At 42.9% G+C, this 19,105-nt stretch overlaps 1 protein-coding gene across 1 annotated transcript in view; it reads right to left on the reverse strand.

The window, feature by feature from the left end:
- HDAC9 (histone deacetylase 9) overlaps positions 1-19,105 on the reverse strand; it is a 703,417-nt gene that overhangs the window by 559,806 nt on the left and 124,506 nt on the right. The window contains exon 3 of the mRNA XM_084619569.1: positions 1,112-1,219. Within this exon, the coding sequence (XP_084475695.1) occupies positions 1,112-1,219 (108 nt within the window). The remainder of the gene's footprint in view (positions 1-1,111; positions 1,220-19,105) is intronic.

The following is a 19,105-nucleotide window of genomic DNA, read 5'->3' on the forward strand; positions in this document are numbered from 1 at the left end:
ATAATACAACACATTTGTTAAAAATTCAGAAGTCAATCACAAAATTAAAAAAAAAATACCTAAGAATAAGTAATCAAAAATAAAACATACAACAACGCAGAAACAGTAAATTATTCCCAACATATATCATCCTAGTGTGCACAATCATACAAAAATTTTACTCATGTCTGTTGTTCTCAGACAGTCTGAAATTTGATATATTATCTTGCAGTTCAAGTAACTATGAAAATGTGCCATATAAATACAAACCCTCTCAGACATATCCATCGTAGGCCTGATCCTACATTTCTGGCTCTGCCAAAACTCCCACTGAGCAGAATGATAGGGTGATGGTGCTTAGCACCTTGCAGAATAGGGCCCTAATTTAACTGGACTGTGCTACTGGTCAGCCCAAAAAAAAAAATCTCATTTTCAGTTGCACTCCTGAATAATTTCCCACAATAAGAATGGGAAAGTCCTATCAAAAATTAAGCCAAACATTTGATAACGTGTCAAGACAAGAGTGAAGGTATAATTTGATAATACTGCAGGTATACTCCAGAACAGCAATCTCACACTTTGCAGTTGTTGCCAGAGAATTGTGTAGCTGCCAACTTTGATATAGCCTCAGCATCCTTATGTAATGACAACTTATTCCCTCAAGTGAAACACAACAAATCTGTTGTCCAGAATAAGTTTTCCTACATATCCAAAATTAGCTGGTCACATTTGGAAAACTCACTCATAACTGAACATTTACTTCTGCCTAATCTAGAAGCCCTCTTTTTTACTCTCTGTGGTATTTGTGAGCAAAAAACATTAATTTATAAGATTGCCGTCTCATTCTAAGCAATTAGCTTGCGAAAATAAAATGTTAGTAGTGACAGCTATATTACTATTTTAAAATATAGTAAAAACAAGCAACAGAAAATTAAAAACCATCAACACTGGACTATTTTTTTTAAACTTGCTTCATTCATTCTCATTACCGAGCATGAAATTGCTTTACAGTATGGATGAATGATCTTAGAATACCATATCTTGGTCTCAGAGGAGAAAATCCAATGCAAAGAGAAAAAATATATTTGTCAAACACTTGTGTCCTGTGTTAAAATGTATTTACATTACTTACCATAGCCCCAAAGTCTATTCCAATACATGGTGGGGGATACCGTAGAATGACCCCTCTGCAGGCGTCCAAATCGTTCTGGGTAGTTAAGATGCTTCTCATAAGAGGCTTCTGTAATGCATCCCAAACATTTTCCATCTAAATCCATTTTAGCGCAAAGTAAGAAAAACACTAAGTACAGGAACATGAAACACAATTTTGATTATAGTCAACTTTCTCTACCTGAATGAACAGTTGACATTATGTTCCCCCCAAAAGCATTTTAAATGTAGCAGCCTCACACAAATCCATAAGAAACAAGAGCTATTATGCAAAATAGTGGATATGCTAACAATGGCTATACAAAATAAAACCCCAAAATTCAGTCTTGTGACTTTCAGCTCAAGAGAGAAAATGATCATTTTAACCATATTCCACAATGGAAAATAATACTGTGATAGATCTTAGCGTTTATTTTAATTACTTACTACAAATTAGAAGTGATATCCTTGTCAAAATGGTATTTCTTGTCATAAAAATCATTTCAGAAAACACCTACGCGGAAAAGTAGGGCTTGTCTACACATAGAACGCTGCAGTGGTGCAGCTGCTAAGGTTCCCAGTTTTGGTTGGACGTATTCCTGGAGATTTAGTCACATGACATAATTTTTAATTCACGATTAATCTCTAATCCTGGAGGATTGGCAACGCGAGCAGCTGCACTGATGCAGGTGAAGGCACTCTACACCAATGGGAGAGAGCTCTCCCGCCGACATAATAAAACCACCTCTGCAAGAGGCAGTAGGTATGTCGGTGGGAGAAGCTCTCCTGCGAACACAGTGCTGTCCACACCGGTGCTAATCTCGGTGTAATTTATATCGCTTGGGGGTGGTTTATTCACAACCTGTGCAACATAAATTATGCTGACATAAGCTGTAGTGTTGACATCTTTTTTGTCTTTTCTAACTGTAGCGAGGAAATACCAGTATTTAAACGGATGTTGAAAACAATAGGCATATTACTTTAATTGGACCTAATTATTAAATTTACTTGACTGTCCTAAGAGGGAAGTATTGGCCTTTTCTTCATTAATTTTGCCTTCTTGTTTTATTCAATCAGGCATTAAAACTTTAGACTTGATGTCAAGTATGATAACCATTCACTATAAAAAAGGCTGCCACTATAAGCAAGACTGATATTTTTATTTATACAGTCAAAAAAGCTAAACTAAACTACAAGGTTTATGTGCCTCTTAATGGAAATTATAGTTTGCCTTTTGCTGCTTCATAAGCATCTAAGGTCAAGAACCCCGGGAGGTTGCTTTTGGTTCCAAGCGGTATCTCTCTTGGCAGCAAATATGCAAAGCCAGACCAAGTACTTCCTTACACCTTTCAACCCAGGAGTGGAGTCACAGAGCTGGTTTACAACGAACAGTGACATCTGCATAGCTATGTCTCTCAGGGGTCTGAAATATCCACACCCCTGAGGGACATAGTTAAACTAACCTAACCCCCGGTGTTGGCAGCAGTCGGTTGACAGAATAGTTTTTCCTTCAGCCTCGCTACCACCTCTTGAGGGGGTGAATTACATACAGCAACAGGAGAACCCCTCCCGTCACTGTAGTAAGTCTCTACGCTTACGACACTACCTCAACACAGCTGCAGCTGTGCCACTGTAGCATTTTAAGTGTACTGTATAGCCTAGAATCTACCTAGGCTAATACAGATTTATTTGAATTATATTGGTGATTGGTAGGTCTACCACAATGTAATAACTAAGACAATTCTTCCTTGGCTGCTTTGATATGGAAGAAATTTTAAAAGGTCTTCAGGCTCTTCACAGCTGAAAATTTAGAAACAGAATTAGAGAGACAAGGTGGATGAGGCAAATTCTTTTATCAGACCAGCTACTGCTGGTAAGAGAGACAAGCTTTCGAGCTTATATGGAGCTCTTCTTTAGGTCTGGAAAACATACTCAGGGCATATCTACACTACAAAATTAAGTCGACATAACTTACATCAGCATACAGCTACAGCAGTAGTTACATTATTTGTGTGTGTCTATACTTTGTACGCCTGAGGGAATTGCATGCCACTGCGCAATGCAGAATTTGCACAGAATTAATGTACTGTGTGCAGAATTTCATTTTTCTCCACAGAATTGGTGCTGCAGAGCTGCTGGCCACCACTAGGGGCCGCTGGACCCAGCAGAGCCAGGACACTGTCCAGGAGAGCGGGAGGGGGAGCTGCAGCTGTGGTTCCAGGCACATCCTGAAGGAAGGAGGCAATGTGCAGGAAATGCTGTACAAGCCTTGGATCCAGCATCAGGCTGTTTCTTTCTCTGGATCCCTAGGTTCTGGATGGAGGGGGGCAGGAGATGTGGGTGTCTGGGCTGGGGCGGGGGGTGCCCTGCAGCTGGGCTCTTTGGGGGGATGGATGTGCCGGTGTCCGGAATGGGGGTGGATGTAAGTGTCTGGGCTCGGGGGGCAGGGGCACAATTGGGCCCTGGGGAGTATGGAGTGCAGGTGTTTGATAGCAGAGGGGCAGAGTTCTCTCCAAAACATACCCAGCTGACATGTGACACAACCAGACTGAGGCATCCAACAAAAGCATAACAGAGAAACAGGAACTGGATTGTCATAGGGGTTTCTTTAACTCTCTACCCCGGGGAGCATCTTTTGTTGTCTGTATTGTTACAGACATACTTGCTGATAGGTATTTGAAATAAATTACCAAATTAATTGAAACTGCTGTGATTATATTGTGTTATTTTGACAAATAAAGTATGCAGAATTTTGCAGAATTTTAAAATATTGTGCACAGAATTTTAAAGTTTTTGGTGCAGAATTCCCCCAGGACTACCTCCTTCTGTCAGTGATGTACATCCTTACCAGGAGCGCTTGCACAAATTGAATTGTCAGTGTCAGACATCATGGGATTGATTCTAAAAGCCAGCAACAGTCAATGTAAGCAACACAGTGTCTATATAGACACTGAGTTGACCTAAGTACATTGACAATGACTCTACACCTCTCATGGAGGTGGAGTTATTAAGTCAGTGTCATGGGCGAATTATACTGGAGTGAAATTTTAATGTAGACACTTAGGCTATGTCTACACTGCACTTTTGTCGTTAAAACTCTTGTCACTCGGGCGTGAAAAAAACACCCCCTGAAAGACAAAAGTTTTAACAATAAAAAGCACCGGTGTGGACAACCCCTTGTTGGGGTGATTTTATTTTGTCATCAGGAGAGCTCTCTCCTGGCAACAAAGAGTGGCTACACTGCCTATCTTACAATGGTGCAGCTGTGGTGGCACACTGCACCATTGTAAGGTGTGCAGTGTAGACATACCTTAGAATTAGGTTGATGTAAACTGCCTTGCGTCGACCTAACCTTGTAGCAGTGACCAGGGCTCATAGTGTCACAGCTAAATACAAGATGGAACAGATTGTTTAGCCTAAGTACTTAACACATATTTCAAGAGCCCATTCAAGGTGAAGTGGCCCATTAACACCCCTCCAGTCAAAGGGTGGGGGGGAATAAAAGTGAGAGCGGGAGGCAGCTGGGGGGAGTTTGTTAAACAATCTGCTCCACCTTGTATTCAGCAGTCACATAGAGAATGTTTTCCAGAGCTGAAGAAGATCTCTGCAGGAGAGGGTACTGATGTCAAAAGTTGGTTTAACACTTCAACAAACTCTGTTTCCAGGTTCTTAGTCAGTGACTTCCAGTAGTTCAGTGGTCTGACTTTCTTTAAAACTTGGCAGAAAATATGTACTGCTTAATATTACTTTTTGTATTTAATTTAAATTATTTAGGCCTTAAAATGGGTTGTCAAAAGTAATTTAAAACAGATTATTAAAAATAAACCTATATTTTATTTAAATAAAAAAATTAAACAAATTTCAAAGATCCAATTTAAATTAAAAAATTGATTTTTATGCTCAATGGTGTTCGCTTATGAGATCTCCTTTTCCAAGCACCTTTGCAGCCCACTGATGTGAAGCTGTGTGGTGTTGATTTTACCTTTTGTGGCAGGCAGAGTTTGCAAATGGATAGGTTAACCCACACAGAGGCAGAGGTACTAATTTTGGTCTTCTGGGGCCCTACTAGTGTTGCTGGGCATCTGGTTTTCACCTGAAACGCCCGATCGAAAAGGGACCCTGGCGGCTCCAGTCAGCACCTGTGACTGGGCCGCTAAAAGTCCAGTCAGCTGCGCAGCGGGCCTAAGGCAGGCTCCATGCCTTCCCTGGCTCTACACAGCTCGCAGAGCTGGTGGCATGTCCCCACTCTGGCTCCTAGGCTCTGGGAAAGCCAGGGAGCCCTGTGCGCTGTCACCGCCCTGAGTGCTGGCTCCACAGCTCCCATTGGCCAGGAATCATGGCCAAAGGGAGCTGCAGGGGCGGCACCTGCAGGCAGGGGCAGTGTGCAGAGATGCCTGGCCATGCCTTTGCCTAGGAGCCGCAGAGACGTACTGGCTACATCCAGGGAGCCGCCCAAGGTAAGCACTGCCCAGAGCCTGCACCCACACTCCCTCCCATATCCCAACCCTCTTCCCCAGCTCTGAGCCCCCTCCTGCACTCCAAACCCCTCAGCCCCAGTCCGTAGCCCCCTCCTGCACTCCAAACCCCTCATCCCTGGCCCCATCCCAGAGCCCGCACCCCCAGCCAAAGCCCTCACTCCCTCCTGCCCCTCAACCCCCTGTCCCAGTCTGGTGAAAATGAGCGAGTGAGCAAGGGTGGGGGAGAGTGAGCAATGGAGGGAGGGGGGATGGAGTGATCAGGGATGGGACCTCGGAGAAGGGGCAGGGGTGGGGCCTCAGGGAAGGGGCAAGGGATGGGGCATGGGTTTTCAGTTTTCTGCAATCAGAAAGTTGGCAACCCTAGGCCTTAAACATCGATACTCAGCTAACTACACTGTGTTATGACCTTCTAAAAAAGTAAGTGAAAACTTGTCTTTGTAACAAAAAGAGACTGATTAAGCTTTACTAAGTCATGCCATCTGACTTCAAGGGAAGGCCTTTTCTTTTAATCAGCCAAAGTTTGCTGGTAAGGTACCTCCAGTTGATAGAATGTAGTATTATTAAAATTTAGTATCATTAAACACAGGTCTGTATCCGAGGGCTAAATTAGGCAGAAGTAGTGAATAAACTAAATCTTTAAATGTGATAAGGTCCATTTACACTCCTAGATGAGATTACTTTTCTCTACATTACCCAAAGGTACTTGCAAAACAGAGGGAATATATTATGCTGGTGTTAAGCAGAACTTTTTTTTTAAAGTAGGTCAAATTTTTAAAACAAAACCTTAAAAACTTATGCAGTGTTACCAAGAAAAAAAATCTTGAGAGCTGTACTACCAAGGTGCTAATCACTTTTTAAAATATAAAAAGACTTACTTTTGCATAAACATTAAATGTAACGCTTTGAAATGCATAGTCACACACCTAAGGCTGTTCTTTCACTGTCATTTTAATTTAGTGTTTAATAACCAACTGAGTTTTAATTAACTCCATTGTTTTATTCATTTATATTTCTTGCACTTCACAAAAGACTGATTTGATGTCTGACATGCATATTTTCTGTCATCCAATTGCCCCCTTTCCCAAATAGTCACAAAGGGTTTGGGCGTTGGGACTAGTTTAGTTTTTTGGTGGGAAAGTAATAAGTGTACTTTAGATTCAAGATATTGCTGCCTTGCTTATTTTCATGTACCACATGCACATTGTTCCTGTTAAACAAAGATGGACAAAGCAGTAAAACTAGTAACAAAACGGAGACAGAAATAGCTCCACTGCCAGCGCTCCAGAAAACACAGCTCTAGCTTCAGGTTCCTTGCACACAGAGTGCTGCGCAAACCCAGACGCATGCAAATCTCTTCGTAAGAACTTCGTAAGGGCCATCATTCCAATGCCTGGTCAACACCAGGAAATTTACCCATTGCTCACAACATGGCCTGTCTACATTAACCAATTTCAGAGCCATAATTCACCACTGGTGCAATACATTCAGGCTCTGATCCTGCAGCATAGAAGTCAATGAAAAGTTTGCCCTTTACTTCAATTAAAGTAGAATTAAGTCCTTACAAGATGCAGTGTTAACCTCCGGCCTTGCTCCCATGAGTCCTATCTATATTACAGCTACTATTGGTGGGACTCCACCGGTGCTGGATTATGACTATAAACTTCACTAGCATAGACAGGGGTCAGCAGTGGGTACAGCTAAATCAGTTCTGAAAACAGTCAGTTACTTAGGTGAGACAAGACTTATTTTCAGAGAAATTTGATGGAAAGAAGGAGGCAGCATACTGAGAGTGTAGGCGAGATGAAGCACAGGAACAGTTCTAGTGTCTATGTCCCTGTACCATATGAGATTCAGAAGGGAGCAGTGGGAAGTGATAGCCTTAACACTGTCAGTGTATACTTTAAAATTGGACAGGGTGGGAGAACTGAGATCCCAAATCCCTTGTGGTTAGCAATTCAGGAAATATTTAACAAAAAAAGGAATGGGAACAATAGAACTTCTCCAAAATAATCCCTACAGCAGATCTTTTAGAAAAACAACCAACCTTGATTTAAAAATTGTCGGTGATTGAGAATCCACCATGACCCTTGGTGAATTGTTCCAGTGGTTAATTACTATCACCATTAAAAAATATGCCTTATTTCGGTCTGTATTTGACTAGCTTCAACATCCAGCCAATGTGTTATACCTCTCTCTGCTAGATTTGAAGAGCCCATTATTAAATATTGTTCCCCTTCAAGAGGGTACTTAAAGACAGTAATCAAGTCAGCCCTTAACATGCTTTTTGTTAAGATAGACTAAGCTCCTTGAATCTAAGGCCTGGTCTACCCTACGAGTTTAGGTTGAATTTAGCAGCGTTATCTCAATTTAACCCTGCACACGTCCACACGACGAAGCCCTTTTTTTTTTTTTTTTTTACTTAAAGGGATCTTAAAATTGATTTCTTTACTCCACCCCTGACGATGGGATTAGCACTGAAATCGGCCTTGCCTGGTTGAATTTGGGGTACTGTGGATGCAATTCAAAGGTATTGGCCTCTAGGAGCTATCCCAGAGTGCTCAGTTGTGACCGCTCTGGACAGCGCTCTCAACTCAGATGCACTGGCCAGGTATCCAGAAAAAGACCTGTGAACTTTTGAATCTCATTTCCTGTTTGGCCAGCATGGCGAGCTCACCTGCACAGGTCACCATGCAGAGCTCATCATCACAGGAGACCAGGCAGTCCCAGAATCGCCGAAGAGCTCCAGCGGGGAGACGAATCTGTGCTGGCAGAACTCCATTCAAAAAGATGAAATGCCATAATATTTGAAAAAAGAAAGCTCCAATGGCAGGAAGGACAGAGACTATAACAGGGACCTGCAGCAGTGCCTCGTGAAAATTAAGGAACTCAGGCAAGCCTACCAAAAAACCAGAGAGGCAAACGGCCTCTCCGGTTCAGAGCCCCAGACATGATGAGCTGCATGCTATTCTACGGGGTGCAGCCATCACTACCCCAACCCTGTGCTTTGACTCTGTCCAAGGAGTGGGAGGCAACATGGACACGGGTTTTGGGAGTGAGGAAGATGATAATGGTGAGGAGATTGTAGATAGCTCACAACAAGGAAGCGGAGAAACCGGTTTCCCCAACAGCCAGGATCTATTTATCACCCTGGATCTGGACCCAGTAGCCCTCGAACCCACCCAAGGTGGGCTCCCAGACCCTGAAGGCGGAGAAGGGACCTCTGGTGAGTGTACCTTTGTAAATATTATACATGGTTTAAAAGCAAGCGTGTTTAATGATTAATTTGCCCTGACATTCGCTGCCAGTACAGCTACTGGAAAAGTCTGTTAACGTGTCTGGGGATGGAGCGGAAATCCTCCAGGGACATCTCCGCAAAGCTCCCTTGGATGTACTCCCAAAGCCTTTGCAAAAGGTTTCTGGGGAGGGCAGCCTTATTCCGTCCTCCATGATAGGACACTTTACCACACCAGGCCAGTAGCACGTAGTTGGGAATCATTGTAGAACAAAGCATTGCAGCGTATGATCCCAGTGTTTGCTTGCATTCAAACAACATCAGTTCTTTATCTCTCTGTGTTCCCCTCAGGAGAGTGAGATCATTCATGGTCACCTGGTTGAAATAGGGTGGTTTTAGTAAGCAGGCATTCAGAGGTGCCTGCTCCTGCTAGGCTCTTTGCCTGTGGCTGAACAGAAATCTTCCCCGCTGTTAGCCACGCGGTGGGGGGAGGGGTGAAGCCATCATCCCAGACAATTATGGGGGGTGGGGGTGGGGGGGGAAGAGTTAGTTGGGTTTCTGCTGCACGTGAACCCGGAAACTGCAGCCCCTCCTTTTAAATTGCCAACCCATTTTTAATGGCCAACCCAACGGCTACATCATATGGGAAATGAGGGCGCTGCTGTTTGAAACCATTTGCACATGAAGGTTAAAGAAGCCAAAAGACTGTGGCTTACCATGGCTGCCTGCAAGCCGAATTCTGTTGCCCAGCCCTGCGTGAGTGATCTCTCACACCAAACCGGCATACCCTCAATAAGAGGCAAAATGCGACCTTGTAATGAAAGCACATGTGTCAAGGTTCCTCCCCCACTCTGAACTCTAGGGTACAGATGTGGGGACCTGCATGAAAAACCTCCTAAGCTTATCTTTACCAGCTTAAGTCAAAAACTTCCCCAAGGTACAAAATATTACACCCGTTATCCTTGGACTGGCCGCTACCACCACCAAACTAATACTGGTTACTGGGGAAGAGCTGTTTGGACGCGTCCTTCCCCCCAAAATACTTCCCAAAACCTTGCACCCCACTTCCTGGACAAGGTTTGGTAAAAAGCCTCACCAATTTGCTTAGGTGACCACAGACCCAAACCCTTGGATCTGAGAACAATGAAAAAGCATTCAGTGTTTTACAAGAAGACTTTTAATAAAAAATAGAAGTAAATAGAAATAAAGAAATTCCCCCTGTAAAATCAGGATGGTAGATATCTTACAGGGTAATTAGATTCAAAAACATAGAAAACCCCTCTAGGCAAAACCTTAAGTTACAAAAAAGATACACAGACAGAAATAGTTATTCTATTCAGCACAATTCTTTTCTCAGCCATTTAAAGAAATCATAATCTAACACATACCTAGCTAGATTACTTACTAAAAGTTCTAAGGCTCCATTCCTGGTCTATCCCTGGCAGAAACCAGCATACAGACAGACACAGACCCTTTGTTTCTCTCCCTCCTCCCAGCTTTTGAAAGTATCTTGTCTCCTCATTGGTCATTTTGGTCAGGTGCCAGCGAGGTTACCTTTAGCTTCTTAACCCTTTACAGGTGAGAGGAGCTTTCCCCTGGCCAGGAGGGATTTCAAAGGGGTTTACCCTTCCCTTTATATTTATGACAACATGTGTTATGTAATGTTAACAGCAAGGTTTACCGTGAAAGAGTGTACCCATTGTTCTATAAAATGTGTCTTTTTAACTACCACTCTCCCTTTTTTTTCCCTCCACCAGCTGCATGTGTTTCTCCTTCCCAGAGGCTAGCGAAGATTAGAAGGCAAAAAATACGCACTCGCAATGAAATCTTCTCTGACCTCATGCTGTCCTCCTATACTGACAGAGCACAGAAAAATATGTGGAGGCAAACAATCTCAGAGTGCAGGAAAACACAATATGATCACGAGGAGAGGTGGCGGGCTGAAGATGGTAGGTGGCGTCAGCTAGCTGAAAGAAGGCAGGAGTCAATGCTCAGGCTGCTGGAGGATCAAACTCATATGCTCCAGCATATGGTTAAGCTGCAGGAAAGGCAGCAGGAGCACAGACCGCCGCTACAGCCCCTGTGTAACCAACCGCCCTCCTCCCCAAGTTCCATAACCTCCTCATCCAGGCACCTAAGAACGCGGTGGGGGGGGCCCTCTGGCCACCCAGCCACTCCACCCCAGAGGATTGCCCAAACAACAGAAGGCTGGCATTCAATAAGTTTTAAAGTTTTAAAGTGCTGCGTGGCCTAGTCCTTCCCTCCTTCCCCCCCTCCCGGGCTACCTTGGCAGTTATCCCCCTATTTATGTGATGAATAAATAAAGAATGCATGAATGTGAAGCAACAATGACTTTATTGCCTCTGCAAGTGGTGATCGAGGGGACGGTGGTTAGCTTACAGGGAAGTAGAGCGAACCAAGAGGGGGTGTTTCATCAAGGAGAAACAAACAAAACTTTCACACTGTAGCCTGGCCATTCCTGAAACTGGTTTTCAAAGCTTCTCTGATGCACACCGTGCCCTCCTGTACTCTTCTAACCGGCCCGGTCATAGAATCATAGAATATCAGGGTTGGAAGGGACCTCAGGAGGTCATCTAGCCCAACCCCCTGCTCAGAGCAGGACCAATCCCCAACTAAATCATCCCAGCCAGGGCTCTGTCAAGCCTGACCTTAAAAATATCTAAGGAAGGAGATTCCACCACCTCCCTAGGTAACGCATTCCAGTGTTTCACCACCCTCCTCATGAAAAAGTTTTTCCTAATATCCAACCTGGTGTCTGGCTGCGCATAATCAGTGGCCAGGCGATTTGCCTCAACCTACCACCCCACCATAAATGTCTTCCCCTTACTCTTACAGATATTGTGGAGCGCACAGCAAGCAGTATTAACAATGGGAATATTGGTTTCGCTGAGGTCTAAGCAAGTCAGTAAACTGCACCAGCGTGCTTTTAAATGCCTAAATGCACATTCTACCACCATTCTGCACTTGCTCAGCCTATAGTTGAACAGCTCCTGACTACTGTCCAGGCTGCCTGTGTATGGCTTCATGAGCCATGGCATTAACGGGTAGGCTGGGTCCCCAAGGATAACTGTAGGCATTTCAACATCCCCAACAGTTATTTTCTGGTCTGGAAAGTAAGTCCCTTGCTGCAGCTGTTGAAACAGACCAGAGTTCCTGAAGATGCGAGCGTCATGTACCTTTCCCGGCCATCCCACATTGATGTTGGTGAAACGTCCCTTGTGATCCACCAGTGCTTGCAGCACCACTGAAAAGTACCTCTTTCGGTTTATGTACTCACTGCCTTGGTGCTCCGGTGCCAAGATAAGGATATGGGTTCCGTCTATAGCCCCACCACAGTTAGGGAATCCCATTGCAGCAAAGCCATCCACTATGACCTGCACATTTCCCAGAGTCACTACCCTTGATATCAGCAGTTCAGTGATAGCGTTGGCTACTTGCATCACAGCAGCCCCCACAGTAGATTTGCCCACTCCAAATTGATTCCCGACTGACTGGTAGCTTTCTGGCGTTGCAAGCTTCCACAGGGCTATCACCACTCACTTCTCAACTGTGAGGGATGCTCTCATCTTGGTATTCTTGCGCTTCAGGGCAGGGGAAAGCAAGTCACAAAGTTCCTTGAAAGTGCCCTTACGCATGCGAAAGTTGCGCAGCCACTGGGAATCGTCCCAGACCTGCAACACTATGCAGTTCCACCACGCTGTGCTTGTTTCCCGGGTCCAGAATCAACGTTCCACACCATGAACCTGCCCAATTGACACCATAATGTGCACATTGCAGGGGCCCGTACTTTGCGAGAAGTCTATGTCCATGTCCTCATCACTCTCATCACCATCCTGCAGTCGCCTCCTCGTCACCTGGTTTCACTTTTCTTGCAGGTTATGGTTCTGCATATCCTGCTGGATAATGTGCGCGGTATTTATAGTGCTCATAATTGCTGCGGTGATCTGAGCGGCCTCCATGTTCCCAGTGCTATGGCGTCTGCGCTGAAGAAGGCGTGAAACAATTGTCTGCCATTGCTCTGATGGAGGGAGGGGTGCTGACAACATGGCTTACAGGGAATTGAAATCAACAAAGGGGGTGGCTTTGCATCAAGGAGAAACAGAATGGCCCCCTCAAGGATAGAACTCAAACCCCTGGGTTTAGCAGGCCATTGATTTCACGGAGGGAGGGAGGAAGGGGAGAAAATGAATACAAAACAAATCTGATCTATTTCTTGTTTTGATCCACTTCATCTATCTTTATACATCTTGCTGGCAGCAGACGGTGCAGTATGACTGCTGGCCATCATCGTCTCCTGGCTGCTCATTAGAAGACGGTGCAGTACGACTGCTGGCAGGACTGAATCACCATGAGATGAAACTTAAAAGGGAAATGACCTGGCTGAGTCACTCCCAGGTTTGCCCAGGCGCCCCAACCAACCTCACCGAGGTTGGCTAAAAGAGCACCCTGGAGTACGGCGACGATGGCTACCAGTCATACTGCTACCAGTCTGCTGCCAAAAGGCAATGAGCTGCTGCTGTGTAGCAATGCAGTACCGCATCTGCCAGCACCCAGGAGACATATGGTGACGGTGAGCTGAGCGGGCTCCATGCTTGCTGTGGTATGGTGTCTGCAGGGATAACCCAGGAAAAAAGGTGCGAAACGATTGTCTGCCATTGCTTTCATGGAGGGAGGAAGGGAGGGAGGGAAGGGGGGGCCTGGTGATATGAACCCAGAACCACCTGCAACAATGTTTTTGCCCCATCAGGCATTGGGATTTCTACCCAGAATACAAATGGGCAGTGGAGACTGCAGGAACTGTGGGATAGCTACCCATAGTGCAACACTCTGGAAGACGACACACTCTGCCAACTAAATGCACTTAGAGCATTTGTATGGGGACACACACAGTCGACTGTATAAAAATGCTTTATACAAAACCACCTTCTAAAAATTCAACCTAATTTCATAGTGTAGACATAGCCTAACACTGTAAGGCATGTTTTCGAATTCTTGAAAGTTCTTGTTGCTCTTCTCTGAGCCCTCTCCAATTTATCAACATCCTTCTTGGATTGTGGGCACCAGAACAGGACACAGTATTCCAGCAGCCATCGCACCAGTGCCAAAAACAGAGGTAAAAGGAAAATGATCAGGAAAAGTAACACATTTTCAGTCTATAATGCTAATGTAGAGTTCGAGTCTGGTTCTTCTGAAGTAGGGGCTGGTTTGAAGAGAGAGAAAAAAAAACTTTTTTACCTCAAGTTAATTGATTGCCATTTAACATATTTTTCACAGTGCTAATGTGGACACTTCCCATGTCTTTAATCTGGGCTACAAATTGAGAACTAAGAGCTGGTCTACACTGGGAACTTACACTGGCAACATCCACACCCCTGAGAGATGTAGCTGTGTCGATTCAGCCCCCCCACAACTAGACAGCACTAGGTCGACAGAAGAATTCTCCCATCATCTAGCTACTGCCTCTTGGGGACGTGTAGTAGATCCAGTGGTGGGAGAACCCCTCCCATCAGCGTAGGTAGTGTCTGCACTGAAGCACTACAGCTGCGCTGCTACATCTTTTTGCCCTTTGCCCAAGCCCTTACTAACTAGAGGTAAAAAAGGTCTGGGGTAGATATACCCCAAGTTTTGTCATTGACTTCACCAGGAGCAGGATTGGTCTCTTAATTTAATCTCTACACTAAAAACTCTTAATAGATATGCATTACATATTAGAAAGAGATGGATGAAGGCTTGATCATACACAAAAAAGAATTTTCATAAGATGTGCTTTGTTCCTCCATAGGAAAAAATGGACTTGGAGAGGATGCAATTAATTAAAATTCTTGCTAAAGGACTGTTACATAATGATACTATTTGTACATGTCTAAATTTAACTGTTAATCCAAACCAACTGACTAGATAAAAGGATAATTCCACTTTACACAGTCAAATGCCTTATCATTAACCAGGGAAAGCATCACCACAAAATCCTGCCCCCACTAAAATGAGTCAGTGACAAAACTGCCATTGGCTTCAGGGAGTCCAGGAAAAACATCCCCAATCCTGCATTGTCATAGAGTTTAAGCCCAGAAGGGACCACCAGGTCATGTAGTCTAGCCTCCTGTTCATCACAGACCACCACCACCACCCAGCACCACACACTAAACCCAACAACCGAAATTAGAGCATTAAATTAAATTAAATTAAATTAAAGCATTGCAGCCCTCAGGAAACTAAACTATTATGTTCCACTGGCAAAAAATAGGAGAGTCTGAGGTGCACCAATGTCCAAGGCCCCTACAACAGTAGGGAAATGATTCAGTGAGATATACCCAGACAATCCTGACAAGTGACCCACACTACACACTGCAGAGGAAGGGGGTAAAACTCCAAGGTCACTGTCAGTCTGAAGAAAGGAATTCCTTCCCAACCCTACATATGGCAATCAGTTTGATCTTGAGCATGTGAGCATGAACCAGCCAGCCTACTACCTGAGAGGCAGAACATTCTGTGCAACCTCAGAGCACTGGCCCATCCCATCCAGTGTCCCATCTCCAGTGATGGGCATCTCTGAGGCTTTGGATAAACAGACACACACACACACAAATCTTGGCACTAGAAATGGTTGAATATTATTGATAAACATTATTCAGCAAACTTTGCTGTTTTTCTTCAAATGATTTATTTGATGATTTTTTTAAAGTATTAGATCAGCTCTACTGAGCCCTGAAGCTTTTGTTTCACTTATTCTTATCTATATATTTGTAAAGAATTGCATAGCATTTGCAAACTGGGGTGGTGTGAACAAAGTAGTGGCCCTTTGGGTTATACAACCTTAGCAGTCTCCTAAGTTAACAACAGTAATAATAATCACTTGGATATCTAAGATTTGATCATTTTTAAAAGAAAAATAAAATTAAGACTAAATAATAAACTACAGTAACAGGATGGTAAATTACAAAGTAGCAGGATTAATTTCACTTCTGAAGCCAAAAGTAATCATGAAAATGAAATAACAAGAGCTCCAGTGGCAGGCTTGCTTAAGAATATTAAATGAGTAACAAAGCTAAGCACAATTTGAAGATTTCAACAGCACTAAAGGATAGGAAGAGTGAAAATGACTATCAGCATCTGCTGTTTCATTGCAAGATTAAAAGAAATCTGTCCCCAAATACAAAGCTGCTTAAAGCTTTCTGACTAAATTATATGCAGTATATTGCCTGCTCTATCTAATTTTGACTGGAGATACACGAAGTTTGGGAATCATCATTCCCAGAAGTACAATACTTGCACAAAAGAACCAGGAATGGGATTAAAGTGATTAGCCACCACTGATATTTCATGAGTGATACTGTTCTGGAGAGGAGTTCAAGTAACAGGATAAAAACATTGAAGCCTCCACTCTAGAGCAACCTCAAGTAGGTATTTAAAAACACAAACATACACACAACCACTCCTATGATTCACACATCTCAGGATTGGTTTATTGTACAGCACACCTTTTGTTTCCCTAGAATTGGGTAGAGAAAGAGACCCAAAAATGAAATTTATTTGGTCAATCATGCTAGTCAATCCCCAGTGTATTTAACTCTCTCTACTGGCTCTTTGAATGTATATTGCAAGATTACTCTGTTGAAATCACCTTGATTCTCTGGAAGCTTGCTTCCAGCTGTCGAAGTGTTCAGAAAAGCTGCAATATGCAAAATATCTTTTCTAAGCTGCCACTCTACATACTATAAAACACTTAGGGAAATGACACTGGAAAATATAGCTCAGGCACTTCCTTCAGTTCTTACCCTCCAAAAAAAAAATTACATTTACACTAAGATACACATAAATTGTGTATGTGACACTTGCATGCAGCCTTACACTCACAATTGCAAGGGAAAAAGAATGAATCGTGGTCACAAACTTGTACCTGTCAAAATGAAGGCCAAGTCTGAAAAGCAGGCCCCATATCTGGGCTTGGAAAAATAGATTTTCCATATCTCAGAAGCAAAAGCATACCAAGAACTTGGTAAGATTCAGAAAGGGAAATTATGTTTATATGGATAACACGAATATCCAGAGTTATAATTAATAACAAAAAATCTGAAAGGGATATTATACCTCATGCTTCAGGGATTAAGCTAATACCTAACTATTAGAGATCAGGATAGGATCTAATGCATGGGGCAGACAAACTTACTAACAGTTCTGATGCCTTCCTCTGAAGCTCCTGGTACTAGACACTGTCAGAGATAGGACATTGGCTCTGATCTAGTACGGCAATTCCTATATTCCAAAAGAGATTAATAGTGAGCTGCCTTAAAGAACAATACTAGGTTCAGTGCTGCTCAATTGATGTATTAATGATGCTGAAGTGGAGGGTGCATACAGTATTGCCAACCTCAACCATGAGGGCTAGAAAACTTTTTATTATTATTATTATTTAAACTAAAAACTCAGATACTCAAATGATTCCAGTTGCGGCTTTGGGAAAAAACAGCAACAGCCAGATCCTTAATTTGGGTAAATCATCATAACTCAACTGAGGTTAATGAAGCTATGACAATTTACAGCATCTAAGGTTCTGACCCCAAATATTGCAGTAGTCGCAACACTGAAGAATGAAGAGTCAAAATCTATTTATGACACACATAATATTTTGAGGGATTAGGAAGAACCATGAAGATTTCCAGAAGGAACTAACAGAAGTAGATAACTGGGCAAAAGAATAATAAAGAAATTCAATGTAGAAATTCAATGAAGAAAATCAAGGTAATGCACATTGGGTGTATCAATCTCCCCTGAAAACAGGCCAGATGAGCCAGCCAGTTTTGATTTGTGTGATAGCTCAGTGTTAAATTATTTTATGACAAGACTGTATGTCTCTCCACTTCACTCAGATGAATGAGACCAATGACCTTAAACAGTAATGCATTCTGCAGCCCCTGCTACTGCATAACTTGTTCACTGTAAGTATTGTTATCACAATGTTTTGTTCCCTTACCTACTGGATTTAAAATGTGCTTCTTTATGGCAGTGCCCTCTAGTGCCATTAATGGTATAGATACTTTATGATTAAGCTTCTGTAATAAAATATTGGTTTATTACAATATAAGAGCCCATTATTCTATAGCTGGCATATAACATTTTGCTCTTGGCTGAAACTTGAATCACAGGTGCCCACGTTTTTTTCTTGGACTAACCTTAAACTAACCTGTTTAAATTATTTCCACAATTTTTCAGTGAGAGAACAGCAGGCAAAGCAAGCATGTTTAGTGGTTTCAGATGCTGTTTTACCTTCCTGTACTACATCTGTTTGTTTTCATTAAGTTTCCAGGTGATTTAGTGGAGTGCTTTCACTATTTAAAACAAAAAAGCCAAGTATAATCCAGTCAGTTTTTGTTTTTTTTAAAGTGATCACTCGCAAAAGGAAGAAACTACTTAAAAAAAAAAAAGTAGGAATCTGAGAGGGTGATGAAGTAACCACACAGACTATAGAGCTTAACATCTGTGCTCACATACCAACTGAAGTGACTCCAGGATGGCATTACTGTGGATGATGACTCCTAAAAAGCCATCGGTTTATTTTTTGTCACACATTTTTGAAAAAGCTTTCCCCAGGAACAACACTCATAATTAAATAAAAATAATTGATCATATAAATTGACCCATCCCTGTAAACTAGCAGCCCAGGACAGAACATGCCATTTATTTTGAATTTGTTTGCTTTTTTATAGTTTTGTTTGGGGCTTAGATACTCAGATCACAGGTGCTGTATTAAAAAAAAAAACAGCTGAAACTCCATTGTCAATATTTGTGCTTGTGTATTTAGGATCCAATCCAACTCCCACTTAAACCAATTAAATGTAGGATCAGGGCCTTAAATTGCAATGGTCTCCAAATAGTGGGTAAGCCTAATGAGGTAAGTTAAGATTAGAGTTTCAGCCTTAATTATATAAGTCTAAAATAACATTACTTCAATTCAGGTTATTTAGTGCTGGTCTCACCCTCCCAGCTTTAGTAGACAGACAGAAATACACTAGCGCTGTTCAAGTTAGCATGCTAAAAATACCATTGTAGCTGGGGCAGGATGGGTGGCAGCTTGGGTTAGCCACCCAAGTATGTACCCAGGGAATCCAGGTGGGTTGCACTCAGGCAGCTACCTGAGCTGCTACCCATGCTACCCCTGCTTCACTGGTATTTTTAGCACCCATCTGTCTACCCATGCTGGGAAGCATGCTCCCAACTGCCATGTAATCATACCCCCCGAGAATGAAAT

The sequence above is a fragment of the Lepidochelys olivacea genome (genome assembly GCF_965140295.1).
Source record: "Lepidochelys olivacea isolate rLepOli2 genome assembly, chromosome: 2".
Lineage (NCBI taxonomy): Eukaryota > Metazoa > Chordata > Testudines > Cheloniidae > Lepidochelys > Lepidochelys olivacea.